Source organism: Microtus pennsylvanicus, chromosome 16 (assembly GCF_037038515.1).
Source record: "Microtus pennsylvanicus isolate mMicPen1 chromosome 16, mMicPen1.hap1, whole genome shotgun sequence".
Classification (NCBI taxonomy): domain Eukaryota; kingdom Metazoa; phylum Chordata; class Mammalia; order Rodentia; family Cricetidae; genus Microtus; species Microtus pennsylvanicus.
In genome coordinates, this window is record NC_134594.1 from 13,795,856 (window position 1) to 13,822,200 (window position 26,345).

General features: G+C 38.2%; 1 protein-coding gene across 4 annotated transcripts in view; it reads left to right on the plus strand.

The window, feature by feature from the left end:
* Positions 1 to 26,345, plus strand: part of Afg2a (AAA ATPase AFG2A) — a 158,778-nt gene that overhangs the window by 13,012 nt on the left and 119,421 nt on the right. For all 4 annotated transcript variants that reach the window (XM_075950858.1, XM_075950857.1, XM_075950855.1 and 1 more), the window contains exons 6-11: positions 978 to 1,107; positions 1,495 to 1,551; positions 4,357 to 4,480; positions 6,915 to 7,170; positions 11,431 to 11,585; positions 24,247 to 24,456. In XM_075950858.1, coding sequence (XP_075806973.1) covers positions 978 to 1,107; positions 1,495 to 1,551; positions 4,357 to 4,480; positions 6,915 to 7,170; positions 11,431 to 11,585; positions 24,247 to 24,456 — 932 coding nt within the window. The remainder of the gene's footprint in view (positions 1 to 977; positions 1,108 to 1,494; positions 1,552 to 4,356; positions 4,481 to 6,914; positions 7,171 to 11,430; positions 11,586 to 24,246; positions 24,457 to 26,345) is intronic.

Here is a 26,345-nt window from a genome sequence, read left to right on the forward strand (position 1 = left end):
AGCCCCACTCTGACGCAACTCCTCATCCTCTTGTCCTTAGCTTCTGTGTTGTCTGTTGTACTGTCTTTGGGAGATGATAGTTGAACGGCTTTTCTCGATGGTTGGTCTTTGAAGTTGTGATTTGTATGAGTGACAGGTGTGTCCCCTGTGTTAGCATCTTACCCAATGTTGGTGGACTGGATCTTCAGAAAATACCTTTATTTTATTTTTGGTTTTTTGACACAGGGTTTCTATTTGTATCTCCAGCTGGCTGTCCTGGAACTCACTCTGTAGACCAGGCTAGCCTCAAACTCACAGAGATCCGCCTACCTCTACCTCCCTGAGTGCTGGGAATAAAGTGTGTGCCACCATCGCCTGGCTGAAAAGTATCTTGTTATGCTAGATAAGTCATAATTTCTAGAGAAATAAGCAGATAGTCATGGTTCAGTTAAACCTTGTTAAGAAATTTAGTTCTTTGTGTGTCTGCCTTGAAGCAAATAGTTAACGAAGTAACTCACTCCTAGGAAACTCAGAGCTATTTCTGCATGTTGTTGTACAAATTCTGTGCTTCTATTTCTTATGTAGTGCCACCCATTTTCCCCCTTTCTTAGGAATCTTCACGTATGTAAAAGGAACTCATGGATTTGTGTAATTTTTTTTTTAGTAATTTTTGTATTAAGAGTACAACTTGGAAGAAATTATGTTGTGTTCTGATTGCTGAACTGTGCTACCTGAGATGGCGCAAGACAAGGGCTCTGTTTTAAAAAAGAAACAAAAACACCAAAAAAAATTCATGCTTCCCTCACTGTGTGATTTGTAGAGATAGAGAAAGTCATTGCTGGGCTCAAGATTTGGGATAAATAGTACATCTTTCTGGGAAGTAGGGAGAGGTAGGATTCCATTTCTAACTTATGTTGGAGGTTGTATGGCAGTTTAACAAGAAAATTAATAATCATACTGAATGCACTGTGTATTTTTGTGTTTTTTTTTTCTTGTAGGAATTCCAGCACCTAGAGGGTTGTTACTCTATGGTCCTCCCGGCACTGGGAAGACAATGATTGCTAGGGCTGTTGCTAATGAGGTTGGAGCTTATGTTTCTGTAATTAATGGTCCGGAAATTATAAGCAAGTAGGTATATGATTTAAAGTAAATGTTCACTACTAAGTTTATATATTTCAGGTGTGGCTTCTTAAATAGTTGTGTTATATTTTTGCCTAGATAGTCCATGCTTTAAACTGTTTTTGAGTATTTTAAATTTGCCCCTCTTTTTCTGAGGCATGGTCTTACCTATGTAGCTTAGCCTGACCTTTACTTTCGATCTTTTTGCCTTCATTCCCCAAATGCTGATATTTTATATTTGCTTCTAAATTTGCTTTATATTATGCACAAAATTTGAAAATAAAAGTAATTTTAAGTATTTTAGAAATGCTTGAAAATTCAGACCACTTTTTTATAGAAAAAAAATTTATAAATACTAAGAAATGTAAAACACTACATGTTTTTTATTCCTTACAGATTCTATGGTGAGACTGAAGCAAGGTTACGCCAGATATTTGCTGAAGCCACTCTACGGTACTGTTAATATTTGATGTTTTCGAATTAATAATTGAAACTCTGTTTAGTGAAAAATAGTGGCACTTTATGTAAAACTAAGGAGTAACACAAAGATAGTGATGGCCTTAGAGATTGATGGGAGACTTCAGGAAATGTTATCTGTTTTTGGAAGTTTGATAAAGAAGTTACTATATGACATAAAGTAGAAGAATTAAGACAATGAAGGAAACTTAGGCTGGGTGGAGATTCATCGCAGGAGAATAGACTGCTTTTGTTGGTTCTCGGTAACATTTCCCGTGCTATTGGAGTCTTTTCCAGAAAGTGTTTGTCTGTACTGACTCTTAAAAGTATTTGTCCATGATTTCCTGTAGCATTTTCAGGATTCAGGTCTAGTAGTTTTTAAACCTTTGCATATGTTTTGGTGTAATATATGAAATATCTTCATTCTACATGTGGGTATTTAATTTTCCAGGTTTTTTTTTAAAATCCAACAATTGTTTTAGACATGTTTGTTAAAAAATTGTATGAGTATTGCTGTGTCCTTTATTCCATTAGTCTCTGTGTCTGTTTTTGTGTCAGTACTGTGCTGGGTTTTTTTGTTGTTTTGTTTTGCTTTTCAAGATTGGTTTATTTTTATGTGTATGAACGTCTTCCCTGCATGTATGTCTGTCTACCACTTGCATGCAGTGCCTCAAAAGAGGACATCTGATCCCCTGGAATTGGAATTGCAGACTATTGTGAGTCCCCAGGGTACTGAGAATCAAACCCACTTCATCTGCAAGGCTCCCCAAGTGCTCTGAATTGCTGAGCCATCTCTCAGGCGTGCTGTTTTTCTCACTGTGGTTCTGTAGTAGTCTGAGATTAGAACCTGGTAGCTCCAGTGTCCTCTTTCTGCTTACTATGACTTTGGATGTGATAGTGTGCCACAGAGGTCTGTCCTATCCTTTATTTCTGTTACTGTGATAAAATACTCAGATAGAAAGCAACTAAATGGGGCAAGGGTTTTTTTATTTTCATGTTTTCCTTTTTCCCTTAGCTTACAGTTCTAGGTTGTAGTCCATTATTGTGGGAAAGTCAAGTAGCAGCTCAGCTCAGCTGGTCATATCACGTCCATGGTCAAGAGCAGAAAGAAATGAGTGTATCAACATTTGCTTGCTTGTGCTCAGCTTGAGTTTTCCGCTCTTTAACAGTTCAGGGCATGTAGGGAATGGTGTCTTTCCTATGGATTTACTTCAGACAGAGTTCCTCAGAGACATGCCCAAGAACCAATTCAATTTAGATAGTTCCTCATTGAAATTGTAGAGTGATTTTAGGTTGTGTTAAGTTGACATTTATAGCTAGCCATTATGGAGTCTTATTTTCTATGGATGCTGGAATGTTTTTCTAGTTCTATGAAGAATGTCACTAGAATTTGATAGGGAGTACATGAAATCTATAGGTTGCTTTTAGTGACCTTTGTAATGATTTTAATAGTATTAACTGTCAATCATGGAAGGTCTTTCATATTCTCTTGCCTTCTTTATCTTTTTCAGTGTCTTGAAGTTTTCATGTAGTTTTTTTTCACCTCCTTGGCTAGATTTTTTTTCCTAGGTTGTTTTTCTTTGTCTAAGTCACTGTGTGTGGATGTGAATTGGTTTAGTTGTTCTGATTCTCTCTGGGAAAGTTTGTTATCACTGTATAGAAAGGTACTGGTTTTCATTTAATTTTGTATTGGTACTTAGCTGAACCTGCTCACCATGTCTTAAGTTTCCTGCTATAGCTTCTAAGTTCTTATATGTAGGATTATGTCATTTGGGAGTAAGGATACTTGGGACTTTTTCCTTTTTGTTTGCACCTCTTCCCTTTTACTTTCCCTTTCCTTTTTGATGATACTGAGGATTGATCCTAGGGCTTCATGGATGTAAACAGAGTTACAGCCCCAGCTGTCCCTCTTATTTTTCTTACTTACTGCTGTCCCTGTGTCTGAGTACTGTATTGAGAAGGAGTAGTGAGGGTAAATACATTTGTATTGCTCTTGATTTTAGAGGAAATGCTTTTAGTTTCCCCCATTTTGTGTTGTGTTGACCAAGGGCTTTCTTGGCTTCATTATGTGCCCTACGTTGGTCTGCTTAGGCTCAGGGCTATGGTATGACATGCCAGAGTTATTATAAGTATATAAGTTCTACTCTTGGCCCCAAAGTCAGGCTTGTCTTTCTCTGTGCACTCCATTGCCAGAGCAGAGCTGCTTCAGCTTGTTAGTATTTGGCCTCAGGCTTTCCATAACTGCCTCTTAGGGCTTTGGCTTTGCTTCACTTTCCGTCAGTTCCGAATAATGGGTTTTTTTCTCAAGATCTTCCCCAGTCTTGCCCTTAGTGTCGTACATACAATGGGATTTCTCTTTGCTGACCCATCTGCTGAAGGAAATGCTGTCTCCCTGACAACCACAACTGGCTTTCAGGCTTGTGCAAGCTCTGGGCTTGTTCCATGTTGCTTGTGTCTTTTCACTAGTCTCCCTTTGAAAAGTGGGGGTTGCAGGTGGTTCTTCTGTTTTTCCTCCTTCGGCTCAGAGACAGGTGACTGGAGCTGTGTACCTCCTGACATTTTATCTATGTCTTTGAAGCATCTTGCCACTACTGTGAATCTTTGGAATCGTCTGGTTTTTCTTTTACTTACTCTTACCCTTCCCCAGGTCACACAGAGGTCTTTTATGAAAGGCAGATAGGCTAAAATGTGAGGTTGATAACTTTGCAGTAGAAATAATTGAAATTTTTTTTATTTAGCATTTGAGTGATTTTGTTTTTAATATTGATAAATAAAATTGATATGTAATGCATTTGTTTTTAGGCACCCATCAATTATTTTTATTGATGAACTGGATGCACTTTGCCCTAAAAGAGAAGGTGCTCAGAATGAAGTGGAAAAGAGAGTTGTAGCCTCACTCTTAACATTAATGGATGGCATTGGCTCAGTAAGTCTAACACTGGCATTTAGAGTATGCAGTAGCAACACCTACCAAATGTATCTGGGTGTGTATAAGGGTGAGGGAAAATCAAGCATGAAGCTGGGTTAACAATCAAGTAATTAGCTTCCGTAAATTGCTTGGTAACTAAGAGACCCACATAGCCTGTCATGTTTTTCTGTTACATAAATAATTTACCAAGATATATTTGTGTGTGTGTGTCACGTGATATTAATTTAAAACCCAAGACATACGTCAGTAAAGAAGATTCCTTATTAAATCTTAGTGAATTTTATTAAGTTTCCCTGGATATTATGGTATATGCTTGTAGTCCCAGTTCTTAAGGAGGCTGAGGAAGGACGATCATTCCAAGGCCAGGTATATAGTGTATATAAGGCCAGCCTTGGCTAAGTGAGATGTGTCTCAATAAACTAAATTTTAATAAGTTCATGAGGTGGGTTTTTTTTGCCTTGAGATATGTTTTGCTGTGTAGCCCAAGGTGTCCTAAAAACTGAGTTATTCTTGTAATTCATGAGTCTCTTTCTCTTCTTGAGGTAGAGCCTTGCTGTATAACTCAAGTGTCTTAAAAACTCAGTTCTTTTCTTGCAGCCTCTGAAATGCGTGACTACAGCCTGCTTTATATTTGTGTATTAGTCAAAGCTATGATATGCTAATTCTGAAAATGACTAATATAAACAGGAGTAGAGGAAAATTCTCTCAGACTTTTGACATCTGTTAACCAGAAAAATGTACTTAGATTAGATTGAAAATGGCCAACGTTCTTAGATTCACAGTATGTTAGCACCAAGAGAAATCTTAGACAGCACATAGTCCCACACCTTCCTTTTGTACAGTAAAAAGCAAAAGGAATGTTTGATTTTTATTTCCCATTGGTGGGAAATGAATATGTGAAAATAATGTGAATTTTTGTATTCAGTCAGATGTTTCTTTAAGCAGGCCAGGTGTCTGGTTCTGGATGACTGTGATACAAAGAGCTGCATTATATTTGGATCTAAGGTCTTTGGTAAGAAACGTGTATTGGGATCAATGTTGGAGAGTCTTAGACATCAGGGCTTTTTTGGTGGCTTTTCTTTGCAACTGGGACAAGCCATCTGTGGAATGTGTTCTTGCTTTTGACAGGACTAGAACCACGTGACACAGATTTTTTTTTTTTTTTTGAGACAGGGTTTCTCTGTAGCTTTTGGAGCCTGTCCTGGAACTAGCTCTTGTAGACCAGGCTGGTCTCGAACTCACAGAGATCCACCTGTCTGCCTCCTGAGTGCTGGGATTAAAGGCATGCACCACCACCACCCGACAGACACAGATATTTTAATCTGCAAACATTTAAAGCGCCTGGATGTGTACTTTTAAATTTATAAGTTCATAGTAGTTTATACATTTTCTGCTGGTATTAATTGATAATGTTTTTTTCTTATGAAAAATCACTAGATTCTGTTAATTCTTATCTCTAAAGTTACACTTGGATCATCTGATTAAAACATTGGATAATATCTGAAAGTTACTAAACATGGTGATTGTAGTTCTTTATAATTTGCTATTCTCAACCTCATCTTCAGATTCAGGGATATTGGTTATGGTTCCATATTTTCTGGAATTTAAAAAATTTATTACAATAAAAACCAGGATTGGCAAGATGGCTGGCTCAGCAGGTATAGACTAGTCACCAAGCCTGACAACACGAGTTCCATCCCCACAACTTACATGGTAGGAGGAAAAGACCTGTTCCTGTAGGCCGACTTCTCTGTGTCTTGGCAGCTGCTCCCAAATAACCACACAAAGACTTAATATTAATTTTAAATGCTTGACCAATAGCTTAGACTTGTTTTTTAGCTAACTCTTATAACTTAAATTAACCCATTTCTATTAATCTATGTACTGCCCCAGGCTCGTCTACCTCTTGTATGTACTTTCCACCCTGCTTACGCTGCTTCTCATGGTGTCTCCTCTGACTCCTGAGACTCTGCCTAGCCATCGGCCAGTCAGCATTTTATTAATCAAGAAGAGTAATACATATTTACAGTCTACAAAAAGATTATATCAGCACACTCTTGAAAATTTTGGTCTCTGAAAGAAAACAGTTGATGTGTGAGAAAGAATTCTTAGATAAGTTGTTAGTTTAGCCTGGTTCTGTATGAATACTATTTAGGTTCTAACCTTCACCTCTAAGTAGAGGAAAAACTACTTAACTACTAGATACTTTTATCAGATAAAAGGTATTTAGACCAAACTCTGAAATAGCTATTCTAAAGTTAATAAATGTTTAATAAAAGTTTATTAGAAATAAAATTTGAAAATTTGTTAGTGGAAGTATATGGATTAATGCTTAATACTCTAGACTATCCTAGTCATTCTTTTCCAGAGTCAGTTTTTACCTCTCTATTTTTTTAAAAAATAAATATGTAATTCATTCTTATTTTGTTAGGAAGGAAGTGAAGGACGGGTATTAGTTCTTGGGGCCACCAATCGCCCTCAGGCACTAGATGCTGCACTCAGAAGACCTGGACGATTTGATAAAGAGATTGAGATCGGGGTTCCTAATGCCCAGGACCGGCTTGATATTCTCCAGAAGCTACTCCGAAGGGTGCCACACTTGCTCAGTAAAGCGGAGCTTCTGAGGCTGGCAAACAATGCCCATGGATATGTTGGCGCAGACTTGAAGGCTTTGTGTAATGAGGCAGGTGAGAGTGACTGTCTCTCATGAGTCTGTATTGACAGTTTATATATATACTGATAATTTGGTTGTTTCTAATTAGAAACAGCTTTATCTTGTTTAGTCATAAAATGTATGTATTAAATAAAAATGTACATAACTTAGAAAACTATGAAGAAAAAAATACTTTCATTTTTACCTCTAGTAGAACATACTCTTGGAATTTTCTTCAACATGTATGTGCATGCACACATAGCAAGATGTGTAGGTGTTAGAAATGCTGACATTGTTATTACTTTGTTTTGGAACTCAGGAAGTTACAGTTTATTTACAGAGTAGTCTGGTGTTTGTGTTGGAACCATAATAGCAAAACTCAAGAATGTGTTACAGAGACATTTTAACTGAAAATGTGTGAGGGCTGTTAGTTAACTCCTCCACTGTCTGCTTAAGAGCATCATAAGGACATAATGGAGGATGTGTGGACACACATACCATAGTGCATGTGAGGAGGTCAAAGGAGGCCTTCAGGTGTCTGCTCATTTTTTCCAGGCTAGATGGCTCTGGAGTTTCTGGTAAGTAGTCTCCTTTCTCTGTGTCATGCTGCTGCAAGTGCTGAGATTCCAAACACGCACTACTACATCCAGCTATACACGAGTTTTAGGATTCAGACTTGGGTCCTCATGCTCTACCCCCTGGGCCGTCTTTGCAGCCCCTGTACTTACTTTTGAAGCTCTTCTGGGCAATAGTTTAGAGTATTTTCAACTGTGGAAAGCATGCTTAAGTGAAGGTAACTTAGAAATAGTTGATTCAACAACTAAGTTATCGAAAGAAGTCCATTATGTTTTTCTGAAGGATCAGGCATATCTGTAATCTTAGATTTATCCCCAGGTCTCTATATGGCATGTTTTCACATTCTTTCCTATACTAGACTCTCTTTTTCTACTGTGGCATTATGTCAACATCCACCTTATAGTTTCATATTATACTTTTTAAAAGGTTTAATTCTTGTGGTAATAGAAGAAATTTGTTTTTAAATGAGAAATTTCATTATGTTGAGCTTTAATTTTGAATGGAAGGCAACTTTTGTGTAACCAATTTATATTTATTATGCTTTGAAGATTTCTTTAATCCTTTACCCTTTTCAAAAAAGGGTTTATTTTATATTTAGTTTTGTGTATGTGTGTTTTCGCATATGTGCACAAGTACTAGTACCCTCAGAGGCCAGAAGAGGACATGTGATCCTTTGGGCCTAAGTTACAGGTAGTTGTGAGCCAACTGATGGGTGTGCTGGGAACAAAACTGTGGTCCTCTGTAGCAGATGCTCAAATGCTGAGCCACCACTCCAGCCCCTTGTTTTATTCTTTTTACCTGCCCCATGTAAGTATGGGAAAAGAAAGAAATACAGGAAAATAAATTCAGATGAGATAGATGAGAATGTTTGAATGTCTTTCTTTTGATGGAAAAAATATTTTTTTTCATTTTCTCAAAGTTGCCATAATTTCCAAATTGGAGGACTACTGGGTGGGGGAGCTGGTAAATAGAAACATTACATGTGTCTGGTACCTGTAGGGAGGCCTGAAAAGGATGTCATATCCCCTGGGACTGGAGTTAGAGATAGTTGTGAGCTGCCATGTGTCTGCTGGGAATCAAACCCCTGTCTTCTGGAAAAACAGCCAGTGTTCTGCTGCTGAGAACTTCTCTCCAGCGTGTAAATAGGCTTTGAGGAAGGGTTGGGTAGGTTTGCATTTAAAATCCCATTTGTGATCTTAGTCAAATTTGAGCCTTATTCCTCTCCATTTGTGAATTGAGTAGCTTAGAGGAGATGATATTGAGGTGCTGTTGCAATCATGACATTGGTTAGATAAGTGAAAGGGAGAAGATAACAGCAATACTCCAGTTACTTATTAAGCCTGCTGTGGCCTCATACAGAATATGGATTTCCAGGCTGTCCCAGTCTGTAGGACTGAGGCAGCATCTTTCGTGAAGTACTTAGGCCACACTGGCTGTAACTTCTGGCCTAGTTCTTCTCTGTGTCTCTTCAGATGAAATATGAAAAATATGAAAATTGGAAATATTGCAGTAGTATATACCTAACAACTGGATCTTTTTTTGATGTCCTACCAGTTATAATATTTAATGTTGATAGTTGGGGTCAAACTTACTTCAGATGTTAATTTTTGAGGTAGTGTGATGTGCTGTGCACAACTTGTCCAGGACTTTGTTTTGTAGCTCACCCTTGTAAGCAAAGAGCAGCTTTTTGAAGTATTTTATCTCAAATGGACATTCTGTTTACAACCTAGACTGTCTTATCCTGACACTTTCTGATGGCCTTTCTGATTAACCAGCTGCATAGCTTTTTATTCCCTTATTTTATAATTTTCTAAAGTAACAACCTAGACAAGCAGAGTGACCTCTTTTGGAAAACATAAAATATTAATTATGTAAACTATGCTGAACGTTGGAAGATGCTTAGCAGCAGTGTTTTCCATGTATAGAGATTTATAAATTTACCTTTTAAGACTGCCTAATTATATTATGAAATAGAACTTGATTTCTTCAAGGAGTGGGCTGTTGATTTTTTTTTAATAGAGAAAGGAAGAATTTGCTTTATATTGCTGAGAATTTATCTTAGCATTCATGTTAATTACACATTGTTTCAACGTATCCATATCAAACTGGGGTTCTTGTAAGATAACATCACAAAACAGAAGAAATTAAAATTTATTTCCATTGATATTATTGTTATGGCACTTAAATTGGTTTAATAGCAGTGCTGAATCTGATTTTTATGACTCAGAAATTCTTAACCTATGGTGTCCAGAGCTATGAGATGTTCATACTTATTTTTTTTTTAGCAGAAATTTTTGGAGTATCTGCTTTGTGCCTGAAAGAACCTGTTTCTGATGTTTTTTCACCAAAATTTGAATTCTACCAACTTTTTTTTTATTTGAACTAAAATATTGAGTTAATAAAAATTCCACATTTTAAAGACCAGGGAAATAACATGGCTTACTAGAAGAAAGCTTGCAGAGCTCTGGGTTAAAATGGTAGTTTTATACTTTATCAGCTAAGAGGTAGGGCAATCCATTCTGCCTCTTGATTTCTGTTTCTCCAGAAGTTAAATAGGGGAGATAGTCTTAAGATATCACAATAGTTGGCCTATTGTATGTATCTGTCTTACTTACTATTAGTGCTATGCTGGAAGAGATAGACATGCTTTATTTATTCAGATACACAGGCGCTCAATGTGTTTATTGAATAGATTGTAAGTGTAGTGATATTTTATTTGTATTCTAAGATCAGAGGGCAAAGCAGCCATACTAGATGACGATACTGGCTAGGGAGTGGTGGCTCATACCTTTAATCCCAGTGTTTGGAAGTCACACACCTTTAATCCCAGCACTAGGGAGGTGAAGACAGGAAGGGATATAGCTGAGCAATCTGAGGGGAAGAGACAGGAATTCGCTGGACTTTAGAGTCTGGGGTTTGGTGGAGATGCAGTGCACTGTAGGCAGTCTGAGGATCACCCCTTTGGTCTGAGCATTGATAGAGGTCTCTCTATTGGCTTACTGCTCTGCTTCTCTGATCTTCAGCTTTAACCCCTGTCTCTCTCTCTCTCTCTGGGTTTTTATTATTCTTGCTACATCTGAGACCCAGTGTTTGGGGTATGAATTTACCCAAAAGCCATTTGCTTTCTAGTTCTTTTCTAGCTTTTCTGTTCTCCATACCATAAACTTTCTTGAGTGAGCATTTTACTCTTTTTATCTTCAGTCTCCCTCAGTACCCTCGTAAAATTATTACTCATTACATATTATGTATGTGCATCTAACTCTCAAGTCATCTTCTGTCTTGTGTTCCACCTCCTTTTAGATCTTCTCCCAGTCTCTCTAAAGTCATGGCTCAGTTTTAGTGCATTCAGGAAAAGGGCAGTAGCAAAAGGCACGCGACTATTGTACTTGTTTTAATGACACCCTATCAGTGCTATTCTTTGATTTTCTTCGTAAATATTATCTGTAAATCGTTTTATGTTTGCAAAATACCTATTCTCTAGTATATAATTTCAGTTTGTCATCTTCCTGCTGCCTAACTTAAGCACTTGAGTTGTGCTTTATCTTCCTTATATTTCTGTCCCCATCACCATTAATTCCTCCCTCCATTTTATACATACCTGTAAGTACAAAATACTGTAAATGCTATAATATCCACAGAGTTTGGGGTTAGTAGTGTTGTTACTTAGTCGGTATTTATGGAATAAGGGATCAATTTTGTGTTCTTTTCCTCTTCATAGGTCTGTATGCCTTGCGAAGAGTGCTGAGAAAACAGCCTAATCTCCCTGATAGCAAGGTGGCTGGTATGGTGAAAATTACCCTCAATGATTTCTTACAAGGAATGAATGACATCAGACCTAGTGCTATGAGAGAGGTAGCAATTGATGTCCCAAATGTAAGTAATTTATACCCTATGCCTCCCTTACTGTTTGAATACTGTTCTTAAGGAAACTGAGACTCGGAGATGACTGACTTAACTAGGCTAGCCTTTTTAAAATAGACATGTAAAATTAAATGTTCTCTTGAGATAGTTATAAATCCAGGGTGTAACATGAAGGCCTGCTTGTTGGGGGTTTCTGTCCTCCCACCAGGTTCTATAGCTGTTTAGCTCCAAAGAAAATCACACAGAAGTGTTCATAAGTTATAAACTGATTGGCCCATTAGCTCAGGTTTCTTATTAACTCTTATAACTTATATTAGCCCAATATTCTAGTATATGTTAGCCACATGGCCTCGGTACCTTTTTCAGCGGGGCAGGTCATATCTTCCTTCTTTGGTGTCTGGACAGGACTGGGGAGGAATGGGCTTCCTTCCCAGGATTCTCCTGTTCTCTTTGACCCACTTCTACTTCCTGTCTGGTTGTCCCGCCTATACTTCCTGCCTGGCTACTGACCAATCAGTGTTTATTTAAAACATAATTGACAGAATACAGAATTGCCCCACATAACCAGGGAAGTTTTTTAATAACTCGGAGAGGCCCTGTGTTGTATATCCTTTGCCTAGTTTTCTCTGGTGATAGCATCCTGCAAAACCAGATGGGGTATGCATATTGCTAAACTCTGCTGCTCTGTCTTGAACTTCCTCACTGTCAATTGGACTCTTGAGTATTTGGTGTATTTAGGCATATGGAGTTTTGTCAGATGGAAACACTTGTGTTTTTATCATCATATTCAAATGATCACAGTGTCCTCATCCCACTTAACTTTAAAAAGGATATATAAATGGAATTATACGAGACACAACCTTTTAGAATTAGCTTTTTCACTTAACATAATTCCCTGGAAATTTTTCTAAATCAATAGTTCTCCATCTTTGACCCGTGGGGGTTCAAAAGACCTTTTCACAGGGGTCACATATCATATACCCTGTATATCAGATATTTACATGATGGTTCATAAAAGCAAAATTACAGTTATGAAGTAGCAATACAATTTTATGGTTGGAGGTCACCACAAGGCATGAGGGACTGTATCAGGGGTCACAGCATTAGGAAGGGTGAGAACCACTACTCTAAGTAGTTACATTTTTCAGTTTGTTCCTTCATATTGGAGAAGTTATGTCACAAGGGATGTCCAAACTCAGGTCCTCATGCTTGTGTCTTACATACTTGGTCTATGTAGCCAGTTCCTCATGCCTTGCCTCAGGTTTTATGGTGTCATTGTTTTCAGACCTGTGATGAGGCAGAGTTGGTAGGAGTGCATGGTAGAGAACATTTCTTGCCTGTGCAAGCTAAGAATTGAAAGTGAAAAAGGACTGCAATCCATAAAGGCAGATTCTTGTGACTTAAAACCCTCATTAGGCTCTGTCCTGTAATATTTCCACCACTGCCCCAGGTTGCTTAATTAGGAAAGAAGCCTTTACTACATTGGTATTTGAAGGAAGTTTTAAAATAGAAACTATAGCAATATTCTATAACAAATGCATTTATTGATGACATCTTGGTTGCCTCCAGTTTTACTGCTGTGCTTGAAGCTGGTGTGGACTGGTATTCTATGAGTGTAAGTTTATCTTTCTCTTGAATAGATGACCAAAAGTAAAAAAGAATTTTTTTGGGGGGGGGGAGGGGTTCCAGACATGGATTCTCTGTAGCTTTGGAGCCTGTTCTTTAACTTGCTCTTGGAGACCAGGTTGGCCTCAAACTCACAGAGCTCCACCTGCCTCTGCCTCCCGAGTGCTGGGATTAAAGGTGTATGTCACCACCAACTGGTCCAAGAGTAAAATTTAATTGCTAGGTTGGGTTGTATATAAAACTTTTTTTTTTTTTTGGATTTTTGAGACAGAGTTTCTCCGTAGCTTTTGGTTCCTGTCCTGGAACTAGCTCTTGTAGACCAGGCTGGCCTCGAACTCACAGAGATCCGCTTGCCTCTGCCTCCCGAGTGCTGCGATTAAAGGCGTGCGCCACCACCGCCTGGCTAAAACATTTTTTACTAAGTTTAGTTTTGTTAGAAAACATCAGTGAGCCTAATCAAATTTGATCATTATCAACTAATGATCAAATTCTTCAGGGCTTACTGTGCATAGTTTCACAGGAAAAGAAAGTGTGGGTTTTGTTAATGTCCCTCATGACCTAGTGATGCCTAATGTTCAAAAAAGAAAAAAGAAGATAAACGTGATCTGGATGATTAGTAATAATAATTATTACTAGACTAGACATGGGCTTATTGCTGCCATGTTGTTTGTTTTCTATATTATGGTTCTTTTGTTGTTCTTTGTATTATGAGGATTTTTTTTTGATTCCTTACTCTTGATATCTGTGTTTGTTACAGGTTTCTTTTTTTATGATTATGCTTACCTCTGATTTCTAATAGCTCAATGATTATTTTAAACAGATAAATGCAGCTGCATACAAACTACAACTTTGCATCTTTAGTAATACTGATATTTTACTTCACATTATTTATATATTGTCTGCCTTTACAAGTTACTATAGTTACTACTAATAACATTTGCCCTTTAGGTTTATAGTAGAGTTAAGATGATGTATATGCCACTGTTAATGGTTTACGCTATCTGAATTTTAGTATGTTTTTACCATAATAGGGACTATATATCTTATTGATAGATCCTTTCATTTCAAATTGGAAAAATGTTGATTGCCATTTTCTACGAGGCAAATCCAGTTATTTTTGCTTATCTGGTAAAACTTTTCATTTTCCTTCATTCCTGAAGGTTCTTTATATATATAGCATTCTTGGTGGACTATTTTTTAAAATACATCTAGTTCTGGGGATCTGGTTTATAGTGGAGCATTTATCTGCTTTTTCCAAGGCCTTGTTTTCATCCCAAGTTCCACAAAGACAGAATTTACCTCAGCCTCCTAGTCTGCAGTCTTTCTGCTGAGAACCCTCATTGGGGGCGAAGGGCCCAGTGTGCATGATGGCCTGCTTTTCTCTTGCGTGCGTCAGCATCCCTTGATATTTGAAAACTTGACGAAGCATGTTGGTGAATAGTGAAGTCTCTGGTCCTCGGTCACCCAAGCAGTGTTGGATATGGGTTACATCTATCTGATGGAGTGGGCCTTAAATCAAATCAGACATTGGTTATTCCCATAAGTTCTGTGCTTCCATTGCCCTAGTTTATTTTACAAGCAGAACAGATTGTAGACTTGTGGCTGGGTTTACATTGTTTCTTGTTTACATTTCCCTTTTGGTAGTGTGCACAGTAATTTGTCATACCAAAGATACTAATGTAGGGGTGAAGGCTCCATGTAGACACCAGCTGGACTTCTTCATGTTCAGTTAGTTGTCCTAGCGATGGTGTCCTGCTGTCAGTTTGTGGAGTGCAGCCCATTGTCTTAACAACAGCCTTGGTTGTTTGGGGATTTCCATGTGACCTTTTTGGTCATCAACTCAATTGAATGCAACCCAGTCTCACTACTGGATTCTTGTTTGGTAACAGAGATGGCTAGTCGAGACTCTGTATCTCCATTATTAGGAAACCTCATTAGAATTACCTTCATGTATTTTAGGAAGTTTCCACTGCACTTGGTTTCCATATGAACCCTCAAATGCCCCTCAATTCCAGCTGTTTCTTCCTGCATTCTTTCTTTCTACCCTATCTTCCTTCCACTTTCCCATTTGATCTTCCTATTCCCTTCCCACCTGCCCCTGTCCACCTGAGAAGTCTTTCTCTCCCAGGGATATCCATGTGTCCACCCTAGACCTTCCTCTATATATCTAACCTCTCAGAGTTTACGGATTGTAGCTTGGCTATTAGTCACTGTGTTCTTCAGCATTAGAATTTCTGTTCAGTTTTTTTTTTTTTAGAGTGTCTCTCTTGAATTCCCTTACTTATATATTGCTTTCCTGACTTTATGCAATTGTTTATATATGGTCTCCTATAATTATAATTCACTGATCTTTTTAGCATGACTATTGTGAGGTTTTTGTTGATGAGTTTGAAGTTTCCCCGTATTATTATTGTTAAAGTTTTGTTTAGTGTGCATGTGTTTGTGTACAAGCACATTTATCCTTGAGCCATCCTGTGGTTCTTGATATCCAATTCTTTCAGATATAGTACAAGATATAAAAACATCTTTACCAGTTGACCCTTTTACGAGATCTCAGGTTCTACATACTAGTTTGCTGTTCAAGCCTCATATGGTCTGGCCTGGTTCCTGGATCAGCGGATGAGTAGATCTAACATCTTGTTCTGTGAGTTCTGGCTTAGAAACTGGGTCTGTGGGACTTGGACTTGATGATGGGCTAATAGTACTGGAGCCTGAATCCACAGAGACAGGCTTGGAGCCCAAACCCTGAAGACTGACCCAGTGCTAGGGTAGTCTAGAGAAAACTATAGGAAAAGACTTCAAGCATAAGGCCCGCCTGGGTCTGTGAGAGCTGTTTGAAGTTTGGGGTTGTGATCATAAGCCCAGTACATCCGTGCCTTTCTTTAGGCCAAATGTAAAGCTCCATCACCTCAATAAGCCCACATCAACTTGAGAGAGATGGCCATCAAATTAATGTCACTTAGGAAGTAAACATTGTTGAGTCCTGTCTTACAAGTAACACAAACCACTTACATAAACCATCAGAAGTCTGTTTCACTAATTAGATATTCAAAATGTACTGCTGTGTTTTCTTCTGGCTCCTTTTTAGGTGAGCCTACCTCTGGATGTGACTTTTCAGTTGCATTTTATCAGATGGACTCATTAGCTGCTCTTTTTCCTGCTGTAAAGTTTGAATGAAGCAGTTTAATTGACTGTAATTATGTTTCAATCTTCATATGCCCTCAGGATAATTGTGAGGAATCTTGAGTTTCTATTTTTTTTTAGCTGCATGAATCAATCTTTCTTTCTTTCTTTCTTTCTTTCTTTCTTTCTTTCTTTCTTTCTTTCTTTCTTTTTCTTTCAACAGACTCCATGAATTGAAGGTTTTTATGACATGTTGCTAAGTAAGATTTACTTTTTGGAGTAGATGATACACCCTGTAGAAACTGCTAAGTCCATGTTGATTCTTAGCAGACCTTTTTAATTTTATTTGTTTTGACTTTGCTTATTGTTGTCTAGACAGAAAAGTGTCTTCTATCACTCCCAAGACTCTAGTCTTCCTGGCAGTTTGTCTCTTACGTTTTTGTGGTTTTGAGTAATAAAACTGAACAGTAAAGCACATTTGGGAAATAGATTAATATTAACCAGGAAATATGCACTGCCAAAAACAAGAATGTAATTTCAATCTTATGAAATATTTTAGGGTTTTAACACCTTCATTCTGCTTTTTTATACCTTTTTAGGTGAAATGAGAGACAGTACAAAAGTTAGTGAGGAGAATGTTACTGTTGCTGGCAATCCTAATTATTGTGCTAAAATCAAATAGCTTTATTCTTACAATACAAGTGGAAAACTTAATTTTCAGTACCTGATAGTTATCCCTTATATTTGTACAAGTGTTGAAGTACAGGTGGCATATACTACACCTGTATATGTATTTACAGTACTCTTAGTGACTGTTGCTAAGAGAGTGTGTTGTGTGTGTGTTTTAAGAACAGGAGAGAGATCTAAAGAAGCCTCCTGGCATCACAACGAACTTACAACACAGGCTCTTATTGGGGAAGCATCACTGACTATCTTTATGAATAGAAAGCTCTGCCTGTGGGGTTGTGGGGCTTTCCTTCTTTACCTTATCCATTAGTATGGAAGAGCACACTTTCTCATTAACATTTTCTTGCTTTATCTCTACTGAAGAAACATCTAGAGATTTGGTTTGTTTCTTTGTTTTTTTTTTTTATTTTTCTGGAATTTAAAAGTTAGGTTTACATTTTTTTTTGGACAGATTTGTGTATTTTAATGTTGCAAAGTTAATGTTGGCCCCTGAAGAGCTTTAAAACAGGTACTAACCCACTGCCTGTCTTTTGCATTTATGTTGGCACTTATTAGTGCAAAGTGACAAAGTGTGAAGTACTTTTGTCATGTTCTGTAAAATACCACCTTTAAGAGCATTTTTGTGCCTGACATTGTGAAACTTGGCTCCTGATTAAAGATCAGCAGTCACTCCAGAGCTGTCACAGTCCCCACAGTAACCCCAAGGCTCTGTTAGTTTTCCTTTCCCCTTTGGAACTTGTCCTTTAAATGTTTTTTTTTTTTAATTTGTTTTATGTTTTTAATTTGATTATTGAGTTCTTGGGTTTGTGTGGCTATATAACTAAAATGTTCTGCTAGAGTGCTTATTTAGGAAGAAGGATGTTGCATTTTCCTTGTGAAGTTTTCTCTCACTTATCTGCTTGTTTTCCCACAGCTGTTTCTTTACTCTCAACTGTATTAGCATTTAAATATATTTTAAAGCTGTATTGACCAGGATAGGAGCAAAAGAAGAAATGGCCCAGCCTTTAAAGCTGTATTGACTAGGATAGGAGCAAAAGAAGAAATGGCCCAGCCATAGAGCATATACTTACTAAGACAGACCTAGAAAGCTTAACATAGCATTTATTGAAAGATGAAATATTGAAAGCTAATATTATTGTCTGAAGTTAAGGTGGTAATCAGTCAGTACTTTATGATTTCATGGTGGTGTTAATCCTTCTAGTACAACCATCTTTTCCACAACTTCCTTCTGTACCTTAGAACTTTTGCTCCTGCAAAAGTAAACTGTGAAAGCTTATGTTAAATTTTTTTATTTTTAAATTATTTTCTTAGTACATTGAAAGGTTAATCAATTTTTGACTTTGAAATGCTAAAATTAAAAGACATTCCTTAGTGTAAGGATTGTAGTAATTGTAACAAATACACAACACAAAAAAATCCCCAAAGATGTAGAATAATTATAATAGTTAAATATTACTCATGAAATTACAAATGCCATGACTTCTTTATCTTTTGCCACTGGTCCCTCAAAACATAATAATGACTGTCTCTCAGACATCTGAATATAGGGATACTTAGTAAACGTATGTAATTAATTTGATATATGCGATCCTAAAATCTCAAAATAAATCTGAGGGGTTTTTTTGGTTTTTTTTGGTTTTTCAAAACAGGGTTTCTCTGTGGCTTTGGAGCCTGTCCAGGAACTAGCTCTTGTAGACCAGGCTGGCCTTGAACTCACAGAGATCCGCCTGCCTCTGCCTCCCGAGTGCTGGGATTAAAGGCGTGTGCCACCACCACCCAGCCTCTGACGTTATTTTTATCTTCTAAATTAGAAAGAAATTTAAAGAGATGGAATAAAAGATCCAAAGTTACTTTGAGTAGTGTCTTCAAGATTTAAGCTCTTTTAATTATTCTGAATTTTAGAAAATAGTGTTTTTAAAAGGCATGAAACTAAAAAGAAACAAAAGACAAAACTGTGAGTGTGCAATACACCCAGTGCTGGTAATGACTACTTTAAGACAGAAATACAGCTGGTTTTTAAGATTCTTCCATAATTTCTTATAGCTTATTCTTCTGTCAGCTATCTCTGGCATAAGGTCTTACTCTGCTGCATAGTAAGGAAACTTAATGCATAACTCCTGTGCTCCAAGGCATGGGCATCTGCTCCTGGAATGTGTTGATGTTCTTGCTATGTACATGTAACTATAGAGTCAAAAGTGAATGACTTGCATGCAGGGTTCTGTTCTTGGAAGTTGGAGAAGTTCTTCTTTGACTTGCACATGTATGCTGTGCTGCAGTGCAGCTCGTTTACTCTTCACACTCAGAGGATAGCCTCTCAGGTGTGCACATGTGAGGAGAGGCATGCGCATACATATGTATCCACTGGCAAAGCATTGAACTGAAAAGCACTCCCGTGAGATCATCTTTCCGTGCCTTAATATCAAATTAATTGAGCGATATCTTATTAATGTATGTAGAGAAAAGGGACATCTCTCCAACTTACTGTTAAGAAAGATCTGCAGAAATTCAAAAATTGATTATGCCAGTATGTGTACTGTTTTATGTATAGAACTGTCAGAGGCACGAAAATACTACAGATATGGCCAATTGATCATTTAGATGTCAACCTACTGGAGGAGAGACTCTCTGATGTAGGTTATTCCTGTCCAGGCAAAGCCTGCAAGAACTACAGGACCATTGACTCTGGAAACTATTGCTCACTTTTGCTAAGGCAGCTTGATGTCTTCTTAATACCTGCACTGTAGTGTGTATTATATGATGTGTATATGTAATCTCATGATTACGTCTCAATCTTATGGACACATATATCTGTGGATGGTCAGGAAGATGACTTTTCATTAAACTTCATGATTTTGATATATAGAATATATAATAGGACATGCTTCATAACTAGATCTGTTTGTTCCACGAGGACTGTAGACACTTAAAAACCTGCTTTGTTCCTTTTGCTCAAACTAGCTTCACACAGTCAGCTCATTTTTACCTCAGACAAATTCAAACTAGATTAAAGGCTTAATAGATCATAAGTTTAAAACTTTACAGCTGTGCGCAAGGTCAGAGTCACGGGTGTCTAACGAGGTTGCTACACAAAGCACCCTAAGGAAAACATGCCTGTTCTTCACTTGCCAGTCTGCTGGCAATAGACTTACGTCTCAAAGTTTGTCACTGGGCACTGTGCACCCCCCCCCCCCCAGTCTGGTTGGTAAAACTCCTGTAACTTTGAAACTTTGTATAGCCATGGCAATGGCTCAGCTCCTTATCGCTTACTCTAGGCGTGTGCTTTTGGCCAATGAGGGGTAACTCTTAAATCTTTTTTTATTGCTTCAAGACGCCTGTAAGAAGAGGGGTTTTTTTTGTTGTTTTTGTTTGTTTGCTTGCTTGCTTTTTGTGTTTTGTTTTTCGAGACAGGGTTTCTCTGTGTAACAGCCCCAGCTGTCCTGGAACTAGCTCTTGTAGATCATGCTGGCCTCGAACTCACAGAGATCTGCCTGCCTCTTGAGTGCTGGGATCAAAGGTGTGCACTGTCTCTGCCCACTAAGAAGAGTTTTTAGGCTAGAGGAGAAGAAGCTAGGAGGAATTAGAAGTAGGAAAGGAGAATGAGAATGGAGGCGAAAAATAAAGAGACTTGTTCAGAACAGCACATGATTGAGAGAGTTCAATCTGAGCCCTGAAGAAGACTTTGGAGCAGGAACCCTAAGTCCCTCTTTAAAAAACAGTGTTTACTAAATCAGATGTGGGAAATATTGAGTCATTTAGAAGATAGTTCTTATGTGTACTTGTTCATCTTTTGTATATGTTTGAATAAAATTAAAAAGAAAAAGTAAAAAATTAGAATGTACAGAAAGGAACTGCTCATCTGGGTGTAACAACCCTGTTGTACTTCTGCCAAACGCACACTGGTTTATACAGTAAGTGTGATTCTGCCAGTCATTGGTCTAGCTTCTAGGCTTATGTGTACCAGTATCAAGGCTAATTTGTAAAATCAGCAAATGGGGTTGGGGAGGCAAAAATAAGTTCATTGCATATTATTTATTGAGTTTTCAAGCATGTCTTAGTCACTGTTCTGTTTCTGTAAAGAGATGCCAAGATCAAGGCAACTCTTATAAAAGTAAACATTTAATTGTGGACTTGCTTACAGTTGAGAGGGTTAGTTCTTTGTCTTAGTGGGCAGTATGGCAGCACTCAGGTAGGAACTGAACCATAACCTGAGAGCTATATCCTGATCTCTAGGCGTCAGGCATAGACTAAACCTGACATGGGCGTTTGAAACTTCAAAATCCACCCACAGTGATATACATCCTCCAACAAGGCCACACCACCTAATCCTGCTCTGGTTCTCAAACAGTTCCATTCCCTGATGATTGAACTTTCAAATATATGAACCTTTGGTATAAATGGGCCATTAGTATTCGAACCACACCCTGTGAGAAGTGCTTGCTTTTGAACTAGGAATATGTTGACAGCCAAAGCCTCATGAATAAAATGAATCTGTTATGCCAACACAGCCTACCAAGTTTCTATTTAATATGACCCTGAGTCTACAACGGAATTTATACATATCTACATTCCAGCACCACCTGCTTTTAAAGTATCTAGTAGTGACTACATGCTCAGAAAGCATGAAACACAGATTATAGCCAGACTTAGACAGCTATGTCTTTGCCTTTCTTGAGACTTTTAATGATCTCACCAAATACCGTCCAAGCATGGAAAACATCGCTTAGTTTTGTTGAAATCTGGCATGCATATCATCTGAATGTTTTACCACCTCCATCCCCAGCCCTTTTGTCTGAATGAATCTTGTAGAAGCTTTGCTGAAGCTTAGATAAGACTACATCCAGATTAAAAGCTTTCAGTGACATCTCAGTGTGTTCAAAATGTATTGATCTGCTTTATTTAGCTTTTATGGTCCTCTTTTCCGTGGCTCCCTCCCTCCCTCCCTTCCTCCTTCCCTCCCTTTCTGTTGTCACATCTTACTCTCATTCAAGCTTGCAAATGATCTTCCAGCTGGAATTGATGTTTTCTTCCTGCGAGCTCCTGAAGTTTCTATTTCTTTTAGTGCACTTAGTTTTGTACAAGTTTATTGTTTTTCAAACTTGGTATTTATAGCTTACTCTCCTATTTCCTTTGTACATTATCTAGTGCATAGAGTGTGTCCTGACCTGTATTTATATGTAAATTTATAAGGAATACTTTGTCAAGGTAAGGTAGTGCATGTCTTTAATTCCAACACTCTGGAGACAGGCAGGGGCAGACTGATTTTGTGTATATGTGTGTGTATTTTACTTTAAGTAAAAGTACACCCTGACCACAGTTTCTCAGTGTCATCTTTTGTATCTTTAATTTTTGAATGTGACCCTTTTTTAAATTTTGAGAGTTTCTTACAGTGTGTTTTGATCATATTCAATCCACATCACCTTTCCATGACTCCTCCAATATCTTCCCCTTCTCACACTCCATTTCCCAACTCCATGTTCTCTTTTTTTATATAATTCAAGGCATCCAGTTTGTTTTGCCCACTGGTTATGGGGTCAACCACAAGAGTTATGGTTCTCCTACCAGGGGCTCTACCCTTAAAGAAAACTGACTCTTCCTTCCCTAAAAGCCATCAATGATTCATAGTTAGAAGTTGGGTCTTGTGAACCTTTTCCCCCTCCATGCTTAACTGCCAGTCCTGATAGGCGACCACAGCTGCTGTTTATGAGCTCACTTGACAATTGATGAAAATAATGCAAGTAGATCTAGGTATCCCAGTCAAAACATTGTTGTGCTCTAGTCCTCTCTGACCTGTGGCTCTAAAAACTTTCTGTCTGCTCCCCATTGCTGGTACCTGAACCTTGCAGGGGAGTCAACGTGTGGTAGATATTGTCTTATTTATGCATGGGCACTTTACTGAGTCTCTGAATGTTGATTAGTTGTGAGAAATTTCTATGATGGTGTCTGAGAACTGAACTAATCTATGGCACAGAGACATGAGTGGAGAAGGCAGTTATTTTACTATGTCCATTTTGCAGAGTAGTTATTGTAGGTTCATCCAAAGGGACTATGAGCTCCAAAACCATGAATTTTTAGAAAGACTGAGGCAGACAGATCTTTATGGATTCCAACCTAGTGTGGTCTACATAACTTAGTTCCAGAATAGCAAAGGCTACATGGTGAGACCGTCTCCCTCCTATTCCCCCGGGGGGAGGGGAACAGCTTTGTTTGAGAGTTATTTCTTAGTTGAGAAAAGAAGCAGGTATGAAGATGATTTATTCTAAAGGCAAGGATTTACAAAACTTGTACTGACTGGTTTTGTGTTTCAGCTTAACACAAACTAGAAATGTCTCCTTGAGATCCTCCCAGTATTTTCTGAATTAGTGATCAGTTCGGGAGGGCCCAGACCCCAGTGGGTAGTGCCATCTCCTGACTGGTGGTCTCTGTTCTATAAGAAAGCAGACGGTGCAAACCAGGGAAGACAGGTAAGCGTCATTCTTTATGGCTTCTGCATCAGTTCCTGCTTCCTGGAGCCTGCCTGCCCTGTCATGACTTCCTTCTAAGGTGAACAGTGCTATAGCAGTATAAACCTTTTCCTCCCCAACTTGGTTCTTGAATCATGATCTTTCACTGTAGCAGTAGAACTCCTAACTAGGATAACATTATCCTTTAAAATCGTTTTGTTAAATTTTTAAATTTAAAAATTGGTGGTACTTTGTGCAGTGACATTATCAGTTGACATGCTCGTGGATGGGGGGTTCTCACAAGGATCTACCCCCAGATGAAGAGCTATAGACAATGGCTATGAGAGGAGAATCAGTTGGCTTTGAGATGGTCAGCCCTAAACACATGTGTATATTACTCACACCAAATGAGCCCAATAAGTTGTATTTATAAATTTGTGTGTGCATATGATGATAAGTAAAGAGTAAGAGGCAGTGAATTTGAGAAGTATTGGGCAGTGAGGGGTGACGAAGTAAAGGATGGAGAGAGAGGGGAACAGTGGTATAACTACAGTACTCATGCAGAAGTACCAATAAATAAATAAGGTATTTTGATGAGGTGTTACTTTTGTTTTGAGCAGGAGTCCTGTGGTTAGCTAACTTGAGATGAGTATCATAAAGGTCATGTTATACTTACTAAGCACATGTTAACCTAATGCTGCGAACATAATATATTTACTTAAAGAGGCTTCATTTGTCCTTCAAAGACAAATGTTTTGTTACAATTAATGATAAGAAAAAAACATTTTGTTTTGTAGGTATCCTGGTCAGATATTGGAGGACTGGAAAATATCAAACTGAAATTGAAACAGGCTGTGGAATGGCCCTTGAAACATCCTAAGTCTTTCATCAGAATGGGTATTCAGCCACCTAAAGGAGTTCTCTTGTATGGTCCCCCTGGATGCTCTAAAACAATGATAGCAAAGGCTTTGGCCAATGAAAGCGGGCTGAACTTTCTAGCTATAAAGGTAGGATATTGGAGTTTCAATGGCTACTCTCTTCTGGCTTCTTTTCATTACATCCTGTATGATGCCTGTTCTATAAGGAGCAGTTAATTTTATTTCTTTATCTGAGGTAGATGACAGTAAAATAGTAGGTAGAGAAGATAAAAAAAATAAGGTGGAGCAAATACCCAGTTTAATTAGAGTTATCTTGGTATAATCAAAATTCTGAGGAAATACGTCTTTCCCTGTCTTGCCTCCCCAAATGAATGGTTAGGAAGTATATATTTTTGAGAGAACAGTTTAAATTCCCTTTCCTTTCCTGCTAATCCCTCTCCCTTTTCAGAGCTCCTACTTGCCTGCAGCGTGTCTGACTCAGACTTGCTGTCTTTTTCCCTGCTCTTTAAGGAGTTTCCCGGGAGTGGTCTTCTGTGTGTGTGGATCCTTTCCTCACAGTGCCTTTGTGTAATTCTATCCCTTGGATGGTTTGCTTTTTGTCTAGTGTGTTAAATGTGTCAGGACCAAGTTGCTGAGGTTATTTGGTAAATAAAATTGTTAAACAAAAGCCTCCTGTGATCTTAACAGTATCCAGACTGTACTGTTTTCACCCCAACTGTATAGTTAGGTACAAAAGGGTGTCTTATTTATAGCACAGGATTTTCAAATTAGCCATGTAGTTACTTAAAAAGATTTAGAAGTCATCCTTACAACTTGATCTGTTCACTGCCTTTTAAGTTACAGTGCTGGCATTCTATGCAGTGAAAGAGACATTACCTTTTTCCTCTCTGGATATGAAGAAGACAAAGGTGGCACAATTACAGAAACAGCATTGTGTGTGCAGTGCAGCCCTGCACACTATCGCTTTTAGCTCTTGCTGGGACTTTGAGTCTGCCATTCAGCTTCTGTGTCCTTTTGTTTACCTGAGTAAAACCTGCCCAGTGAGAAGTTTGGTGCAGTTCTCTAGCAGTATGCTGGTTTTTCACTCTTTTCGGTTCTTTCTGGGGCCCACCGCCCAGCTCCCAAATAAATCACACACAGAGGATTATTCTTAGTTATGAAAGCCCAGCCTTAGCTTGACTTGTTTCTTGCCAGCTTTTGTTAAATTATCCTGACTGCCTTTTGCCTCGGGGCTTCTTTCCTTTTCTTATTTCTGTATATCTTACTTTCCTTCTTACTCCATGGCTGGTTGGAAGGATGTTCCTGACGTCCCTCTCCTCCTCAGTTCTTCTATTTACACTCTCTGCCTGCCAGTCCTGCCTGTCCTTGTTCCTGCCTTGCTATTGGTGATTCAGCTCTTTATTAGGACCATCAGGTGTTTTAGACAGGCAAAAAAAAAAAATCACAACTTCATAGAGTTAAACAAATGCAGCATATACAAAAGTCACACACCTTAAAATAATGTTCCCCAGCATTTCTCTGTCAACTGTAACATTTATGAGCTATGAACCCCATGTTGCCATTTAGCCTGTGTGACTTTGGCCCTTAATTCACTTCTTTGTATTTAATATTTATAGTTAAAATTATGACACACACACACATATATATGTTTATATATAGATACCATGATTAAAGCAGGATTATGATCCATTTTTTAAGATTACAATTATTATGAAAAGTGCCTGAAGCAAGCTGATGCCTGATTTACTATACAAATTTTGAGGCTAAAATTCTGGAGGGCGTATTGTTAGATAGCATCTTGGCAAAAGCACAGGAAGGTGTAAGAGTTCATTATAAAGCAGGTAGCCAGAGAGTGAGAATCAGTGGCTGAGCTCCCTCTTGTAACAATTCATCCCCCAGAAAGTCATGCTCTCACAAGAACTGACATTCCTCCTGAGAGGAGGATGATCTCATTGATCAACAAGTTTGGTAGCAGATTGTGAACTATTTTCTTTAAATGTAAGAGCTGTCTTTAAAAC